We start from the raw sequence: 19,631 nt of genomic DNA on the forward strand, positions 1-19,631 counted from the left end.
ATGAAGGAGCAGACTGGTAGGACCAGCAGAGGTATACAACATCTGAAACACTCCCATCCCCAACTCTACAGAGTCCCAATGGACCGACGGACCGCACAGACCGACGTTGACGGCTGAGATTAGTTCAGACGGTGTGGGAGCATGAAGATTTGCTTATGCATGCTGCAGAGATCAGAGCTTTGCTGCGCCTTCCCGCTGAGCGTGGATGTGAATGAATGGGATGGTTTTCAGTGCGTGTGGTACTGAAATGGGTCATGCGGACTACTGGAGGAGCAAAAGATAAACACGCAGCCTCCTGCCGCTGCTTGGCTGGTTGAGACGGTGAGCGCTCAGAGGAGGGACCCCATCCAGTGTCCTCATCTCACATGTGGCTTTGATTTCATCCACCTACAAAAAGTCTCAAACTGAAGAGCTTTTCCAGAAACAGGGCGAGCGTCGCCTTGGGCAAGCGGCAGGCAGAGCACAAAAACAAATCCAATCTATTCAAGCGTGAAACTGCAAGGTTTTTTTCTCTCTTGTATTTTATTTTATTAAAAAAAAAAAAAACTGATCGGTTCTTTAAACGTCAATAATTTGATCTACAACAGCGAGGACATCCATCTGTCAGATTCCCCCAGAACCAGAAGCATCGGTGCGGAGCAGAGCGCAGCAGCTCTGCTCACCGATCGGATGCAGGACCATGGGGGAGAGAGACAGGTCGCCAGCAGGTGAGTGAGTAACACCTTGATGCACCCCAAGGTGCCCGAAACTGGGTCAGTGTACATGATACTGAGAGAGAGAGAGCGAGAGAGAGAGAGAGAAAGAAAGATTGATAGAGAGGATCTAAATTTTAAAATAATTTTTTATTTCTTTGGGAACTTAACAATTTCCATCAAATATTCTTATTCTAATTCTTATGTTTTGATTAACCCTGGTTCCTCAGTAACCATTTGCGGTCTGAACTTTCACCTACAATTGTTTTCAAATTAGACAGCAAAGCATCCTCAGTGTAAGTCATTACTATGCAGTATTAATTTGCATCATTCTGGGATTAATCCTAACTAGTGTAGCTGATTCAGTTGAGATATTGTTTGTCCTCAATTCAGCATAGTCCCACTCTGCTTTTGTTATCCTGTCTAGGCTTGATGGATGTGAGGGCATCAAGGGTAGACTACACTTTTTTAATAGCCCAGTAATACTTTGGCTGGGGTGGATCGGTGATATGTCATACTAAATTGCTACCTAATGCATTAAAATGAACCACTGGTTTGCAAATCCTGTAAAACCCAAAACCTAGAGAATAGTAATGGACTCTAAACAAAAAAGACAATACCAGCAGGCACGGGTTTGCATTTGTTATAAGCATTATTGGGGAGTTGCAGTGATATTTTGGGTTTGGCACAACTGTTTTGTAAACGAATAAATAAATTAAATACAATTTAGGACTGTTCTTTTTTTAAAGAAGGCTCCATTTGCTAGATTCTTTAGAAATAATTAAGTTTATTGTGTGTGTTTATTTCACCATGATTAAAAGAATCTATACATTCTTGTCAAGATTCTACAACATTCAGCTAGTAAATAACCTTACTTCATAAACTAACAGTGCTTTGCCTGAAGTTCGTAGCCTTGAATGTAACAAAAATGTTGGAATTCACTCACATTTTCTGGAAAACCCTTACACAACTGCCCCAATTTCAGAGCTATCTCCATTTCAAATTAGATAGCTGCAAATAAGTCTTTATCAAACAACGGAGAGAGAAAATTATGCACTCCAGCTGCCATGACCAAACACAATATCTGCCCCTCACATATAAGCCACAAAACACAGAGAAATGGTTATGATTAAATGTAGGTTTGTGATGATCACTGACAAACCGAAATTAGAATTTGGACCTTTGCATAAGGGACATTTTACAGGCAGTTTTGCTCCGTGTTGATTGTCAGTGGAAAACCTAGCCTGCATATTTATAGACACACACAAACACACACACACAATTAAAGTCAGAGCATAGCTGGTGTTTAGTCTGAGAGAAGGACATAGAGGTTTGGTGAATGCAGTCTAAGCAATAAACATTTGTCACTTTATGGTTAGAGGCTATTGTGCATGAGCAGCATAATTATTGCTGTTGCATCATTTAGCTACACCCATTTACTGAGCTCATATTACAGTCAGATTTCCCCATGTATTTGACATCAAAGGGACATAGTCTATGCGGCATAAAGAGGGGATGTATTAGTTTCTGTCTCACTGGATTTCCCTTGTTCTTCTTTCTCCCTCTTATCTTTATCACACAAAGCCTCCTTATTATAACTAGAGGTTACTGGGTTGTGAGATTTTAATGGAGTGGGGGTTAGGTACAGTATGTTCTACGGGTAGCTTTTTGCATTACAGCAGAACACACTGAGGGTGATGGTGACATTGATTATGATTGGCAATCATAATCAGATGCCTAGGGTGGTGTTTGCATCAAAAGCCTTAATCTGGAATCTGCTAGAGGATAAACAGTGGCACGCAATGGATTGGACACCGCAGGAATATTCTCTGTAACTCTGAATAGCTAAGCAGGTATAAACCGATATCCCAAAATGTTGGGATGCAGTGTGAAATGTAAATAAAAACAAAATTCAATGATTTGTGACTCATAAGCCAACTATTTTTTTTCACAGTAGCACATAGAAAACATCGAATGTTCAAAGTTACACATTTTACTATTTGATAAAAAATTATTAGCTCATCTTGACAACAAAAAGTTAGCAATAGGTTATATGTTTACCACTTGTTCCTCTCCTCTTTTAACAACAGTCCATAAACAATCTGGGAACTAAGGGGACCAGTTATCGGACCTTTGGGAAAGAAATGATGCTCCATTCTTGCCTGATACAGGATTCTAGCCTCTCAAGAGTCCTGAGGCTTCTTTTTTGTTTTTTTATGTTTCATGATGCACCAAATATTTTTATTTTGTTGAAGATCAGTGTTGCAGACAGGCTAGTCTAGCTGCTGGACTCTTCTATTATAAAGCTATGCTGTTGCAGTTGATGCAGTTTAAAATAGTCTTGCTGAATTTTGAAATATGGTCTGGATGGAGCATATGTTGCTCTAAAACCTGTGCATATCTTTCAGCATTGAGTCTTCCACTAGATATGACTGAAGCCCCATACATCAAATATGTCGATGATAGGCTAGATGGTCTTTCTCTTCTTTAGACCAGAGGATGCAGAGTCCGTGATTTCCAAAAAGAAATTTAAAATTCAATTGTCTGACAACAAAATATTTTTTAAAATCAATTCTAAATGAGCTTTGGTTCAGAGTAGACAGGAGAGGGGTTTCTGATCATGTTATGGCACTTTGTTTGCATGATTGAGCTTTAGCCTACATTTGTGGATGGCACAGTGAACTGTGTTCACAGACACTGATTTCTAGAATTGTTTCTGAGCCCATGCAGTGATTTCCATGACACGGCTGTCTCTGTTTTTAATGCAGTGCTGCCTGAAGGCCCACCGTTTACAGGCGTCTAATATTGATTCATATCCCTTGCACACTGAGGTGTGCTTATGTTCTCTGAATCTTTACATGATAGCATGTACTGTATCTGATGACAATTTCAAAATCTTCACAGTTTTATGTTGAGACACATCTTTCTAAAATTACTCCGGGATTTTCTGAGGTGCTCTTTTTTCAGACCCAATCATGTTACTGATTTGTTGCCAGTTAACATAATTAATTTAAATTTTTCCTTAGCTGTATCTTTTCGGAATAACATACTTTTCAAGCCTTTTGTTGCCCCATACCAACTATTTAGTAATCTAAAATATTTCACTTTCAGCGTTGTTTTCTGTTCCATGAATTAAATATTGTTTTATAAAATGTGCAAATCATAGCATCCTGTTTTTATTTACATCAAACAATGCTACAAATTTTGTTTCTTGAACATTTTAAGCCATATTATTATAATTTTTATTTCAGTTATTATTCTTTCAAAAAATGTTTTTAGGCAAATGTTTGGATGCCTGTGGCAGGTAGCACATTCATTATAGCAGCTGAAAGTCTTTGGGGTCCTGTTTGGGATGTTTTTGTCACTTCTTTTCCCAAAAGGCTTGCATGCTGTCTTCTGCTGAGTTTGAGCCATTTGTTTTTTAAATTATGTTTAATTGTGTGACTACACATGGAAATATCTTCAGCTTATATTCCTTAGCAGTTAGAAAAGTGTTATTTCCATAAAACACACCAAATAACAATTTACTCTACGGGTCTTGTCAGGGCTTGTCAAAATGTGTTGGGCTTGCTTGGATGGTATTTGGAAACGTCTGATTTTTGTGACTTTTTTGTGACATCACAAGACAAGTTTACGCCATTCTTCTCTGTGAAGGTCATTATTGTGCAGGTGATGTTTTTTTTTTTGTCACAAAGCTGGTAGTTTTTCATTGTCAGCTTTAAGCTAAATGTCCTTGAAGCGTCATCGCACATGGTTTATCTCCACTTTCAGTTCAATTTGGGAACACTTCATCAAGGTTGTCCCTCTCTGGGTTGTAGGTCATCCCAGCAGGAGGCAGCTGGCTGCCTACATTTCTGCCAGTCTTTCAGTGGTGAGGCTGAGGTCGCACCATTGGGTTCACGACAAGCAGTAGTGAGAAAGATGTGAGAAGCAGAGTAGCGGTAAGGTGAGTCAGGAGCACGTTACACAGTACTCGGGATCAGCAGGGGGCCATATGGGCAACTCGGCAGAGCTGGGAGCAGGTGATTTGTCAAAGTAAGAGTCTGTGGCCTTGGCCTATGTTTCACCTATCACAACACAGCAGGAGATTTCTTCATCCACGTGTTGAGGACCACAAGTCTGATGTCCTCTAAGGAAGGGGATTCTTATTTTTTTCCCCTGTTTTATCTACTACCGATTGTCACGATTAATTCCATTTACATTTGATTGAATCGTGTGTTTTTATTCCACTCATTCAGGCCAAAACAACAAGGGATCAAATACAAGCAGACAGAAAAATATTATGTCGTTATGTTTTTCCATTGCATGCGGTTATCCTGTTTTCATACAGACAGTGCAAGAAACAGCTTCAGTCACATTTAATTTCACTCAGTTGTTTCACGGTGACCCAGAGGCAAGGCATGTTAGGCATTTTGTCAGTAAATTGGACACAAGAGATCCGTCCTAATCCATAATGACTCTTTTGCAGAGAGCAAAGCAACTAGTCCATTAGTATAGTGAGAGGTAAAGATAAGGGGTAAGCTCTGCAGTCTGTTTATTTCTTTCTTTAGTCTCTTGTTTACATTTGCAGGAACAGACAGAAGAGAAAGAAAAGAGGAGAAATGAGAAGTATGTAAAGCTTTTGATTCAACCTCACCTCTTTGTGTATATTAACATATGACTGATAAAAACTCCTGTTGCCAAAGTGTGCAAATTCAGCACTGAATGAATGTTATAGATTCTCTGTCATCCATGTCCTCGTAAAGCTACATGCTTTAAGAAAGAAGGCAACTGGACTTATTGGTCCTTGAAGATGTTTTGCTTTTCATCCAATATTCTTGATCTTGTTCTTCTAAAATTAAAGAAATAAAATGCTCTTACATATGTGGCACGAGTGTCTGATAAACTTAAATAAAGGAGAACCATACAAACATGGTGTGAGTGGTGTTATGGTAAATGCAGTTCAGTGCAGAGAACTTAATATGGTGCAAATTCAGGAACCACTTTATAAGAAAACAATACAACATAGGAAATCCAGCTATTCAGATCAAGACTCAGTGGCTCAACTATATTTCAAGGACAGTGAAAGAAAGAAGAATGAAAGAAATCTTAAATTGAAAAAAAAAGAAAGAAAAACGTTAAATAGCCTCAGACTAATAGATGGCCTCAGACATCACCTGTCTAATGCTTAAAGTGCAGCTGTAATTGTCCTCCGTAGGTAGTTTCACAGCCATTCACATCTCAAACTGCGTGACGAAACATCTCACATGTTGGTCAGGTGAATAAACAACCACCACAAACCAAACCACCCACATGGTGGGTGGGTCAGTGACACACATGTGACAAGTGTGAATGTCTGAGCAACAGTTTATAAACCTGAAACTTTCCAGCACACAGAAGTGACAAATATTTTTTCAAATGAGAGTTGAAGCGTCTTCAGGAAGCAGGAAAATAAGTCTAATTGCCTTTTATCTGAGCATGTGGAACTTAAACCATGCATCTGTCACAATCCAACTTAACTGTATCCCATGCTCACTCCCCTTCTCCACCAACATGGAATAATTTACATGGGGCTCATGTCAAAAAGAAATAAATTGGTTTGGAGCCAGGAAAGCTGGATCTCATCTGCTACCAAATGATTTAATGTCTTATTTGTTTTAACTCTGACAACATCATTGTCATATTGCACAGTTTGAAGCAACAGGATGGGAAGTGATTTTGCTGAAAAACACAGATTACAGCTGTTCCTCTCAAAACTGGTGGGAAAACAGGCAGTTTCCCACCAGCTTTAAAAAACAGTGCTATTTTGCTTTAAAAAAAAGCAAAAAAAAGCAGGGCCAATAACTTATGAATAGTGAACTATGTATGTTGCAACAGAAATATATGAAGTATATATATATATATATATATATATATATATGTATATATACATATACATATATATATATTATGAACTAATTATTGCCTTTTTTAACCGTAACTATACACAGTGATGCTTTGAGTTCAAATGTATGCTGACGATAATAAAGCTATATGTTACTGCTTTCTCTCAGTTTGCTGACAGAAAAGGATACTATTTAAAAAAGTGTCATCTTGTGAAGTGTAGAACTGTTTAAGGCTCAGGTTCAAACAGTTCGTTGTGAGGGGACCCATATAATGTGCAAATTAAATATTCCTTTTTGTTGAAACAGCCTTTTGTAGGTAATGTTTTAGGTAATACTGAAATGATCCCTTCTGTTGAAATTATTGCTAAATGGACTGAGATTGTCCTTGTGTTTATGTGGGGAAATTAGTGTCAGATTGTTGCTTTGGAGCGAAAGCCTTTTTCTCGCCTTTTTGGGAATCAGGAAAATTGGCTTATTTTCAGTCTCTGAAATGTAGCAAGCTTTTCTGATGAAACGAAACAAAATGAAAATTACTGATGATTATTTGCTCTTCCCACAAACATATAACATAACGCTGAAGCCCAGGGTCTATTTTATTTTCAAAGACCAGCAGAAAATTAGTACAAGATTTATTAAAATGTGTTTCAAGCCAGATCCTCATCTGCATGTGCAACATGTGAATGTAACCATGTCTTTTTGCTGCCTGAGAGGACAAAAGAGGAGCTGAGGGCAGTGTGGCAGATCAGTGGGGCATGAGGCAGTGCAGTTGAGAATGAATCCTGTAGCTCTGCTGAGGCTCACAGCTGCTCCCTCTCAGAGGTAAGACCACAAAGGACTGTTGATAAGAGTGTCCTTGTGCCACTGATATTCCAGACCACCCTTGCCTCCCCTCCCAAATACTAATAGAAACAATTGCACACAATCATCTCCCAGATACCACCTAAGTTCATCAGCACACCTACGAGGTGCTATGCTGAACTGTCTAGTTCACATTGCGGCCTCTCAGAGTACCAACCACTTACCACATTTTAGGGTTGTTAATCCAGTTCTGCAAAGGAAATGGAGGAAGGGGGGCTGTCTATGTAGGAGCTGAGTAATGTGATTAGGATCCGTGCATGAGTGCTGTGCATTCTGCTGGTGGAGCAGACTGGAAGAGTGCCTGCCAGTAAACAAGAGTTCCCTGTGCTGTGCTCGGTTCTCACCGATCAGAGCTCTGGGGCCATGCAGGGTGGGCAGTCAGAAGAAATGTGCAACCAGTTCATCTGCCTGTCCTCTTTAAATGTTTAATCACCAAACTTGGACTACTGACTGGCCTGGACATTGATCAAGTTTTGTGTTGATTTGCTGAAGGCTGCTACAGTGAGCAGGCTCAGCATGAGTTGGCTACAAAATTCATAGTGTCTTATATAATATTCTAAGTGGTTATGATAAAATCAAAGACAAAGTGTTATCTGCAGAGATACATATGGTGCACAGGAGACTTTATTTTCAGTCCCATTTCTTTTTCTTCCAAAGAAAATTGTGCTGAGCCAAGAACACAAGCCTGCAAAGGCCTGCATCTTGTTTTAGATTTTATAGATATATTTATCACACTCTTCCCACAAATCACCCACTTCCAAATGTCTGAATAGAACTTCCTGAACCGTGCTGTATGCTGCATCAATTCGCTTTTTTATGTGTTCAGCAGGTGACAGACATATTTATGATACACTTGTTTAGATGCTTTGAACCTGGTTTATAGCGGCAGTGCTATAAAACTGGCTGCAGGGAAAGAAGTAGGACAAAGAGCAAAGCATTAGGCTTTGAATGATGGATGAAAAAGGTCATTAGCAAAATGGTTTGTACTTATTTGGTGCCTGTTGGTATTATGTGTGTGTGTGTGTGTGCTTGCATGTTATGCGTGACTTGATGTGATTGCATGTGTAGGGAGGAGGAGTTGAAGATAAACAGAGACCATGGGTAAAATCAATAGTATGATTTATTAATAAATCTTTATTTTTTTTTCCAGTAGTTCGTTTTCTGTCATTTCTGCTATTTCTTTAAACACTAACATAGACATCCAGACACAGATCCCTGAATGAGTGTGTGTTTGTCATTAAACAAACAACATTCTTACCCTCTTTAAATAAATTTGACCTATTTAAAACTTTCAACAAACTTTGTGTTGCAGTACTTTAACAAACTGATCAAAATACTCAGAGAAACCAGCTGCCCAACTAAATGTATTTTAAGGCAACAAATTAGCTCTCGTCTTAGTTGCTCCACTATTTCTGTTGTGTGAGAAATGTATATATGCATAGTTCAGATAGGTCACAGTATATCTACAGTATGGCATGTCTTAGCAACATGTGAAACATTTAAAGGACTCAGCTTTTAGTTTGTTGCTGTTTGTAAATCTCTTTACCTATTGATTTTCCTATAGCTGTCTGCCAGTAAGTGCTGTCTGAGGTCTGCCACATCTGAGAGCTGTTCTTAGTGATCTAGAGGCAGCAGGAAGTCCAATACATTTACTGAAAGTTCTCCTCCTGTTGATGCTTTCCCAGAATTGATTGGATGAAAATGAGGGTCCATTAAAGAATTCCTGATTTAACCATCCTTTGGGACACACTATACAGACAAGAATGTATAGTCGTGCGAAAAAGAAAGTACACTCTCTTTCATATCTAAAGTTTTCCATATTAGGACATTATGAAGTAAAAGGTGTTAAAAGTAGGTGTACAAAACCTCAGATAAACAATTCATGACAAGTAACAAAGAAACGAGTGTTACATCTCAAACTCTACAGGCCTCAATCAATATGTTATATGTTAAAGTTCACAACAGAAGAGTTCTTTTTTCTTCTCTAAAAAGCCTTTTCAGAAGGCTTTGAAAGGCTTGAAAACTCTTCACTAAAATCTTTGCAAAGGTGTTTTTTTTGTGTTTTTTTAACAAACAAAAAGTCTTCTGGAACAATATATTTTGGACAGATAGGCCCAAAAACAAACACAGCATATCTGCATGCACACCTGAAACCAGGTTGTCTAGCACAGTGGTGGAAGGGTGGTGATTTGGTCTTGCAGGGATTAACATTGTAAAGAATAGTGGACAACGTTTCCTCCACAGCAATGTGATGTATAACTTCATACAGAAAACAATTACTTCTTGCTGCTAAAGGTCAAACATATTAATTATGGGGTGTCCAGACTTCCACACAATACATCTACATTTTGGCGTGAATAAATTATGACAAAATGCAAAATGAGATTATTTTATATCATGTTTTGAAACTAAAAAGCTTTTAATTAAAAACCTGGATTTTGCTTATTTTGCTTGCTGCCATTATAGTAGCCAGGCTCTAACCATATCCTCCTCTCTCATCAGTCTGCCACACAGTGTCAAGGCGAGCCTGTCTCTTTCTCCGTCTGGGCCAGGACGGGCAGGTAGCGGTGGAAACTCCCCGACATCCAAAATTGATTACTGTGGAGGGGTGCCTGTGGAAGACATGCAGGCATTGGCCATCACCTCTCTATCTGCAGCAGATGTAGCCAAGCAGTACGAGCACATCCGTGAGCTGGGGAAGGGCACGTATGGCAAGGTGGACCTCGTGGCCCACAGGACACAGGGTGAGCCAGCTAATGCGTTTTTGGGCTTGACTTTTAACCATCTAATAAAGCATAAATCTGAAAAATTGAGGCAGATTGTTGTGATCTCAGCATCCATGTTGCACCAGGGTGCCTCAGAGTTGAGTATAACAAGCTGAGGCTGATCAGCATGCTGTGTTGTTCAAAGCCTCAATGAGAAATTAATTTTAGCACAGTTTGAAGAATTTGTAAATTATTTTTTTAGATTTAGCATTTATTTTTGCTATAAAAAAATGTAATTTAACAAGGTATAAGCACTCTAAAGTGATACTGAGTGGTAGAAGGGGCTGACAGGGCCTCTCCAGCTGTGAATGCGAACAGCTGGTTGTGTGAGATTTATTCACAGTACATTCATATATGAGTGAACATGCCAGCTGTCACAAATAGGCTGAGGCAACACCTCTAAATTCATGTTATGGGATTTTCTTTTTTTGGGGAGGATTTGGACAGTAAAATGCTTGCTGTGTTTATCCAGTTTATTACTTTAGCTTACCAGAATCAAGATTATGTCCAGTTGCTCATTTCCTGTTCATGCTAATATCTGATTTCTTTAGGCACCAAACTGGCGCTGAAGTTTGTTACCAAGAACAAGACAAAGCTCAAAAGTTTCCTGCGAGAATACAGTCTAACAGGCTCACTTAGCTGCAGCCCTTTCATCATCAAAGTCCTGGATGTGCTTTTTGAGACAGAGGACAGCTATGTGTTTGGGCAAGAATATGCCCCTGCTGGAGACCTTTTCGACATTATACCACCACAGGTAGAGTCATCATCTTTTCCTCTGTCAGTCACTATGCTCACCCAACCCGAGTCACTTTGGTCTATCAAAATGTTCAGATATGGTCGTTTTAACAAGTTCTCCAGGGACTGGAGTCTTGTCCTTGTCCAGCCTTTCTTTTTTCACAAAGCTCTCACTTTGCTTTTGTGTTATTCCAGCTGGGATGCTGAGGATGCTTGACTTCAAGGATGTTCCACAGGCTCATTAAAAAAAGATTGCAGTGGAATTTAGAGCTGTGTCTCCTATATTAGTTTTCCATTTTGGTGCAAATAATTTTTCATCCTGCACTTTGAAACCTCCACACGTTTTTTTTTTTTTTTGGTTTTTTTTTAATGGTAGCCTACTGTAACCTAGTCCAAAAACAAAAACTCTTTACTGTCACCTCTCTACACACTGATATGCCTGAGACAGTGTAGAAATGTTCTCTTTTTGTTTTTATCCCTTTTCTTAGGTTGGTCTGCCAGAGGAAATGGTCAAACGCTGCATGCAACAACTAGGCTTGGCCCTGGACTTTATGCATAGTAAGAGCCTAGTGCATCGAGATGTCAAACCGGAGAATGTGCTGTTGTTTGACCGTGAGTGCCGCCGCATCAAGCTGGCTGACTTTGGCATGACCCGACGCGTGGGCTGCCGTGTGAAGCGGGTGAGTGGCACCATCCCCTACACAGCACCAGAGGTGTGCCGCGCTAACCGTGCAGAAGGCTTTCTTGTGACCACCAGCCTGGATGTGTGGGCGTTTGGTGTTCTAGTCTTCTGCATGTTGACGGGCAATTTCCCCTGGGAGGCAGCGTTGCAGACTGATGCCTTCTACGAAGAGTTTCGCCGCTGGCAGAAAGCAGGGTGTCCAGTGGGAACGTACCCATCTCAGTGGCGCCGCTTTACTGATGATGCCTTGCGCATGTTTCAGAGGCTGCTCGCTGCTGATCCAGAAAAACGCTGTGGAGTCAAGGATGTGTTCTGCTTTATCAAGTATGAGCTGGTCAGTGAGCTCAGGCGCAGGGCATCTTACCGAGCAAAGAGAGGTGAGAGGTCAAGCTCAGGAGTGTGCACTGGCAGTTGCACTTCCTCCTCAACATCCACTGTTTCGCGTTCCTCCCACAGACACCCTGAGCCATCCACCCCTCCAGGAACATCCTGCCTGCGTCCAGCACCACTCAAGCGTAGTGTTCTTTCTGACCCGCTATCACCCAGAGAAGAGTCTGGACAGCACCAGTCTCCTGGTCGAGAGAAGAACAAAAGCCAGATGATGATGGCGACTGCAATAGAAATCTGTGTGTGAACACACTGATGTTAGCACTGAAAACAAGATGGCATTTCACAGCAAAAACAAGCAGTGAAGAGGTGTCAGTGACTTCCACAGAAAGTCCAGGGAAAAAGGAGACATACTTAAACAATGAAAGAGGAGCTTGGGATCCCATCCCAAGCTGTGGAAATGGACATCATCAATCAGTGGTACACACTTGGACAGCCTGTTACTAATATTCAATGCCAGTTAAGTTTTGATTTGTGACCAAAGACTGCTTCCCAAGCAGAGAAGCCATGCAGGCAGTGTTTAAGAGTTAGCTTGATGCTTCTTTAAGCTGCTCTTCCTGCTAAACTAACATTTGTGTTTTCTGCCCATACACTGTGGTGGTGCTAATGATTCTATACTTAGATTCACTCTATGTCTCTGTGCTTCGGTGTTTATCTCAGTTTTAGCTCCAGGAACACCAAACCTTCCTCCCACAAGGCGATGTTGGCCGGCAATCAGAGGACAACTTCCTCAACTGCCATTTCTTAGACTTTTTGCCTACTTACAATGCATAAAAACAGTATAAGACTTATCTGAGATAAAGTATTACGAAGGGAAAAAGAGAAGAAAAAAACTATGTAGCAGTTTCTATGAGACATAATTTCATTTAGGTGTCTAGACTGGGAGACAGATTCTTCCTGATAGGCATCAACTCAGGACACTACACTGGATCTCTTCCTGTTTAATCATTAATGGAAATCCACATATTGACTGGAAGACACATCTGGCCCTTCTGAAGAGCTCTCAGTGAGATTAATTCATGGCGAAACACAACAGGATACATGGGGTTGTGCATTTTCTGACTGAAAAAGGTTAAAAAACAAAGAGGCAAAATCATGTTCTCTTTACAGTTACTTTTCTACCCCTTGTGTGTGAGTGCACAGGTGTGAGTGTGTGTGTCTGTAACTATGTTTAAAATGCTAAAGCACAAGATTTTTGTATAGGAGGATAACTCTTAGGAAAATATGACTATGTTGTACATTACTTGATATTTCTAGGAGTGCACCACAGTATCAGGTAGTTTAACTATGTAGCTGTACTGATTTTCTACAACGGGTAATGGGTGGTTAGGGTTTTACACTTGCTGGTGGGACAATGCACCGTATGTAGCAAAGGAAGATTACACTATGTACAGTTTATCACAACAAATTAAATGTATAGATGTGCAATCTGAAGCTAGTCACATTGTAAAACATTGTAGCAGCTGCTAATGCCTTCCTTTTTTCTTTTGCTGTTTTGGGTTATCTGAACCAAATCAAGTCTTTTTGCTCAGTCATGACATACAAATCATTGAGTAGAATTCCTGCAATGACCTGTGAGCCTAACCTTATCATAAGGAACATCTATTCCCCTGTGTAAAATCTCCATGCTCCCTGCTTTTCAATTAGTAGAGCTTCATCAGTCACTTAAAGCTAATGAGGAGTGCTTTGCAGGTTAACACCTTATAATCCCAGTTAAACAGAAAGTGTTATTGCAACCTCTTTGCTCACTTTAATTTGATCACACAGCCTCCGTCCAAAGGTATATCTCGAATAGCAGGGTCCAGGTGCTTATTGTGTGGAAAGATGACTGCTGTGTGAGCTGCAGATTTTGTTTTTTAAAGATGCTGATTGATTATGACCAGGGCACAGCTACAGCTTTGCCTTTTATTAAGGTACTGCTGCTTATGAAGGCATATTTGGTGTGAATGCTCCTCTGTGTGCTCGTTGCTGTAATGTTTTTCTCTTGTATTAGTCCTATCTCAATCTGTTATGTGTGTGTGCATTTGCATCTGCATTAGTCATTCTTGTTTCCCCTCTCTTACCTTGACACCCCATCTCCTCTGTTGCTATAGTGACAGAACTGGACACTCCTAAGATCAAACTTCAGATGATGCGCACATAGCCCATATACTTACATAATTATTTAAGTTTTTGTGACACTATGTTACCAATAAATTACTTATTTTGGACACATCTCTGTAGCAAAAATACATACATTAGGTAAAGTCAGGTTCAAAATTCTGTCAACAACCAGATAAAAACAGTTTTCATCAAGTTTTCAAGTTTTAAGCAATTAAATATTCCATAAATAAGATTATATAAGTAACTATATTGCAAAAACCTCAAGAATACAGAGGAGGTAAGAATAAAAGTGGAAAGTTTTGTGCAATTGGAACCTTATTGTTGGAAACTGCTATGTGCCGGTTTGACTAATGCAGTACAGAATTTTGGCAATTGTTGTTATTTTGTCTGTGATACCAGTTTTTCAAAATGTTTATATGAAAATGAGATATTATTCAACTATGTTGCCTGATTTCTGAATGTGTCTAAACTATAGATTTTCTTTCTACCAACTGAAAAATGGCCTAGAATAGAAGCCAAATAACCCGAAATTACATATGTACATATATTTACATGTAGTGTCTCACCTGAGTGCATTATATTATCAGCAGCTAAATGCAACATCATTTACAGTAAGAACTAAAATGTTTTAGATAATATACTGAAAATTTACTTTGTATCATGTGGTACAACTTCAGCAGCTGCTGCTTTGTTCTACATAGCCATTTGAATCTGGACTTGCACTTGAGCGTAGGGTTTGGCGTCGTGTTGTGGTTTCTCTTTCGGGGTAAGTGCACAAATTCAGCAAGAACCTGCAGAGATCTGGAAACACTTAATCACATACCGACTAATCAGAAGGGAGTACTTCCGAGTAACCATGCTCCAAGTATGGGTGCATGTCAGGTCTGGAAGAGGTGCGCATCAGGCATCTGCGGACCTACACAGAGCATACGTTGGTGACGCTGTAACCAACCTTATGCAGACAATGCACGAGTATTAATCCAGCATTAGTCTGCTGTCAACAGCTGAGATGTGAACTCTTGTCTCTTACAGACTGTTATGATGGGAATTGTAAAGTTTAGATGTCAAATTGCATCAAGTTTTATTTAAGCTCCAGAGAGCGTAGCCTTCCTCTTACACACTTTATCCTGATCCAATGATAAACATTTTTCCTTCCAGCAAATGTCCTTTTAGATCCTAATTGTAAATATTGTATGTACTGTGTCTTTAACAAAATGAAAAATGAATAAACAAAATTTGAATATATGTTGAAATAAATTTATGCGCCACAGTTTATGGCTTCTGGGTGGTTTTTCAAAGTCATGTTTGACTTTTTTTTCCCAGCTTATACAGTCCAGCTTTGGACTGTCCCCAGACTATTAGATGAAGGTCAGCTTGAAACACATGTGATTTCCCTTTCGTCTGGATTGCCAGCAAGCCCCCAGACTACTTTAATGTCCCGGCTTCTGTCTGAAGAGCCCAATTAACACATCAGTAGATAGGAGCTATCTGCTGTCCTCAAAGAGCAAAAGAGTTCAAGGACGGTTGGAGTATGGCACTGAGAATGAGAACAGTTATCACCATGCTACACTTTCATGCTGCGGCACAGCTGATGTGTCAGAGAGGAAGAGTGAGCTTTGGTTGAGTTTAGACTGTGGCAGCAAGCGGTGGTGAATCTGCCACAGAGAAAAGCTAATCAGTTCAGACAGTGCCAGAGAAAGGAAAGGTCAACCATGACACACCATGTTTGTGTAGAGAGTGGAAGATTGTCCTTTGTGATAGCCTGTTATCTGCCCTTAAAGTGCTACAATTGCCTGGTGGCAAAAGTGTCCTCCTTGTGCTGGCTGCAATGGTCAGGCTGAGCCAAAAACAATGAAGCAGGTTTCACAACATAGGAAATTTTATTCAATAGCAAATTGCCTATCACTGGTTTTCCCTGACAAAGAATAAATCAGAATCCCCACAATCATCGGCAAGGCTATATACCAACAAGTTTTAGCAGGAAAATAAAATATTTCTCTCGCTGGTCTAAACTGACATTTTAAAGGTTCTGCAGTCCTGGATTACTCCTTAGCTGAAGCTTTTAAAATTCTGTCCACTAAACCAAATTGCTTCCCAGGACTGGAGAAATCAGAATGTTAAGCCTACAGTTGGTGGTCCATGAGAGTGCACCGCTTGGAAAGTGATCTCTCTGGATGCAGCTGTCTCTGTGAGATCAAGTGTTAAATCCTCTTCAGTTATGCTCTTTCAGCGACGGCTGATGCTGCTAACAGGAGGTGACTGTGACTGATGGGGAGACCACGCTCTGTCCTGATTTGCGTGATTCATGTCAGCATATCACAAAAAAAAAAACCCGTCTCATATCCTTTTTATTTTTATTTTATTTATTTATTTGTTTTTTTTAGCTATGATGACATGACATGTTTGGGAGCTAGAAATCCTTGATTAATCACCAAGGCTTTTTCACCAAGTATACCTGAAAGGTTTAACACTATTTAAAGGTACATTATACAGGTAGTTGCTCATATCATGCATTTACAGCCCATAAAATCTTGAAATAAAGTATCCTCCTCAGATGAAAATGAGGACACACTTGTACTAATAGAGGCCATGGGCATATAATTACTGTCTTGCTGATGAACAATAACAAGGTGCAGCTGATGCGTCTTCTTGAGAACAACCTTCAATGATTTGACAAATTATTTCAAATATTTTTGTTTCTGTGAATATCTTAGTGAATTTTAGTGAACCAGAGCAGTAAAAGACTAATTGCTTTATTATTGGGAAGATTTTTAATCCTCCATTTTCTTATAATAGTTTCCACATAATTTGAATAAGGGAAAATGTCCAGAGGTGATTGATCCATACTTGATAATACCCTTTTTTGATGATGTGAAGAGGTGTGGGACCCAGACAGATTCAAAGTTTAATCAGCAACCGAGAGAAAACATGCAGTGCTAGTGCAATCACAACAGGTGAAGTATGAGCAAACGACTAAGTCCAGTAAATTAAAAGAACTCCATGAGGATCAACAAATTACAGGGATAAAACACAAAGCAAAAACTAAAGTGAATTGTATCAACAGAAAAGTCGAAATCATGAAAAACAAAGATTAACTCATGAAGACAATCCAGTTAATTCCAGCTTCTTCCTTAAGGCAATTAATCAGTACAAACCTTTGGTAACCAAAAAGGAGTGTGCATAAAACTGATGTAAATATCTTCTTGGAAACTTCTGTTGTGTCTTTCTGTTCTAATTTGAAAGATTTTTGTTTATTCTTCCTGCAAAAGCTTCTAGTTCTGGGAAATTTCTGCAAGTCTTTCCACAGAGTTTCAGTAATGTTTAGATTGGGAGGACTATGTCAGCTGTTTACAAAAGCTTCAGCTCAGTCCTTTTAAGGAAATGTTTTATGGCTTTTAAGGTGTGTTCAGTGTCATTACCCTGTTACTGGAGGGCGTCTGTTTTTATCTCCATCGTCATCTTCTTACTGATGATTTACCTGGTCTTTGATCATATCCTTTGTTACTATATATGTATATATATATATATACATACACATGCATCGTCCAATATTAAACCTCCTGCGTCACCTCAGCTTCTTGCCTCTGCACTTACAGATGAATCACTCCTGCAGTACTGGTTGCAGAACTGTTCATTTGTCCCTGATACCTTTTATTACAAAACAGCCACAGGCTTTCTTTTGGAAAAGCAGCAGAAAATTTGTGAGTTGGAAAAGTCGGTCAGCAGGAGTTGAAAAGGAAGTGATGTTCCTTGCTCCCTCAGATGTGGAAGACAAAAGACAAGGGAGGAAAAGAATGTCAGAACAGAGAGAAGCCTGTAGTACAAGCAGGAGGGGATGTGTCAACTGGGGCAAATGTGCTTGTGTGTGCTTGAGAAAGTCACATAAGGACAGTGTTCATCTAGTCATCTTTAATATAACATGGTTATGGCTGTACTACATTTGTTGGGATGTTTTTAGGTCACCATAAACCTATTTGTTTGCAGACTCACTGATGTATTTTACAAAATGTTGTTGGTGCAAGACATAAACTCTGTATGGTTGTCTGCCACTATTGCTATAGCAACTGAGATGTTCCCAATTTAGAAGAGCTGTGAAATTTTCTCCTAGTTTTAGAATCCAACCTCACAGTTTTACTGTGGAGAATGTGTATGAGCACTCACTGAATGCCTTATTATGTAGGCTATTTTTGTTTTTGTCTACAAAACGGAAACATTTTGTTCTCTTTGTTGGAGTGGGTGTATTGTCTCCAGCGTGGAGGGATCATTGAACAGGAAGGTGTCTGCTGCTTGTGCTGCATATACATTACTTGCCTCCTCTGCACAGTCAAGCACCAAGCACGGTCTTTTTGCAAAATATAATACATACCGGGTGCCAATAGTTGTGAATCACACTTTACTGCAGAAGTTTCTGCGTAAAATTTATTCTGAACCTCAGAGTCTGGTAAGTATTTAACATAACCCACTTGTGTTCCCTGTAGCACCACAGATATGGATCAAATTTGTGCTCCTGGCCAAGTATGCAAATAAAATATTAAATCTAATTAGAAGGTCAAGTTATTATTCATGTATGTTCAAAGTTGAAAACATCACACCTTTCATCATCATCCGCCATCTACAGCAAATGTTATTCTAATGCCACCCTGAGGCCTTAACATACCCATAATCTATCAAAATCTAAAAGCCCAAAAGCAAATTGTCTGTGTTAAATATAATTTCCAGATTATTCTTAGATAAACCATAGAAACATGCTGCAATGCAGTTTAATGGATCCTAGAATGTACACATCTTAAAATCAAAGCGCAAACAGCTGGTGTTTAATGTAATCAAGAGACAAAACATGGTAAAATGAACACATAACTCTAAGAAAATGTCCTGTTCATGTGAATTTACCAAATCAGGACTCATGTTGTCCATATGTTTCCTGTTTCTCTGCTTGAATGCAATGTTTGTCTGTCTTGAAGACTTCATTTTTATTCATGCTGTAGAACTTTGTTGATGCACCCTGCAAGCCTCGATTTTCCCTTTTCATTCACATTTGTATCTTTATTATTCAAGACAGAAATCTTCCTCAAATTTTGAAACCTGATTGTGTACCGTTATGAGATTTGCAAGTGCTGCCCACCAACATCTGTCATCTTATGCAGTGGTTATTTCCTCTCTTATCACCCAGCTTAAAGGACTAATCCATGTTTGGGTGTATTACCAATCTGCGATTTTCAGCTTATACCAAAGATTACTGATACTTTCCTAAGCTGTCCGCAGATTATATCATGTATAAAATTTAAGCTGAACATCAATGAGACAAAAAACAATAACCAAAATGAACAAATAATTCAAAGACACTGGTTTGAAATATTTTATTTTTTAAAAGATTTCAGAAGCCGTGTAATACGTCTCCATGTACATCTGAACATTTCATCATGCAAGCTTTAAACAGCATCCCAGAGACAGTCTTGAAGGATGAAAAGGGTAGGGTTTGACCACTCCATGAACAGCTGGGGAAATATTTTTAAAATATTAAGCAACACTAAATAAGTTTCTGAAC

The 19,631-nt window shown here is 39.4% G+C and overlaps 1 protein-coding gene across 2 annotated transcripts; it reads left to right on the forward strand.

Moving 5' to 3' along the window:
- Positions 1-15,339, forward strand: sbk1 (SH3 domain binding kinase 1). 2 transcript variants are annotated; one of them, XM_041973835.1, is made up of 4 exons: positions 1-707; positions 9,917-10,158; positions 10,731-10,933; positions 11,403-15,339. In XM_041973835.1, exons 1-4 carry the CDS (start codon positions 670-672, stop codon positions 12,228-12,230), a joined length of 1,311 nt encoding a protein of 436 aa, XP_041829769.1. In that variant the 5' UTR covers positions 1-669; the 3' UTR covers positions 12,231-15,339. The 2 variants fall into 2 exon arrangements, with proteins under 2 accessions (XP_041829769.1, XP_041829767.1); XM_041973833.1 differs by lacking the exon at positions 1-707 and adding an exon at positions 7,313-7,375.
- Positions 15,340-19,631: the final 4,292 nt, after the last annotated feature.

The sequence above is a fragment of the Melanotaenia boesemani genome, chromosome 21, assembly GCF_017639745.1.
Source record: "Melanotaenia boesemani isolate fMelBoe1 chromosome 21, fMelBoe1.pri, whole genome shotgun sequence".
NCBI lineage: Eukaryota > Metazoa > Chordata > Actinopteri > Atheriniformes > Melanotaeniidae > Melanotaenia > Melanotaenia boesemani.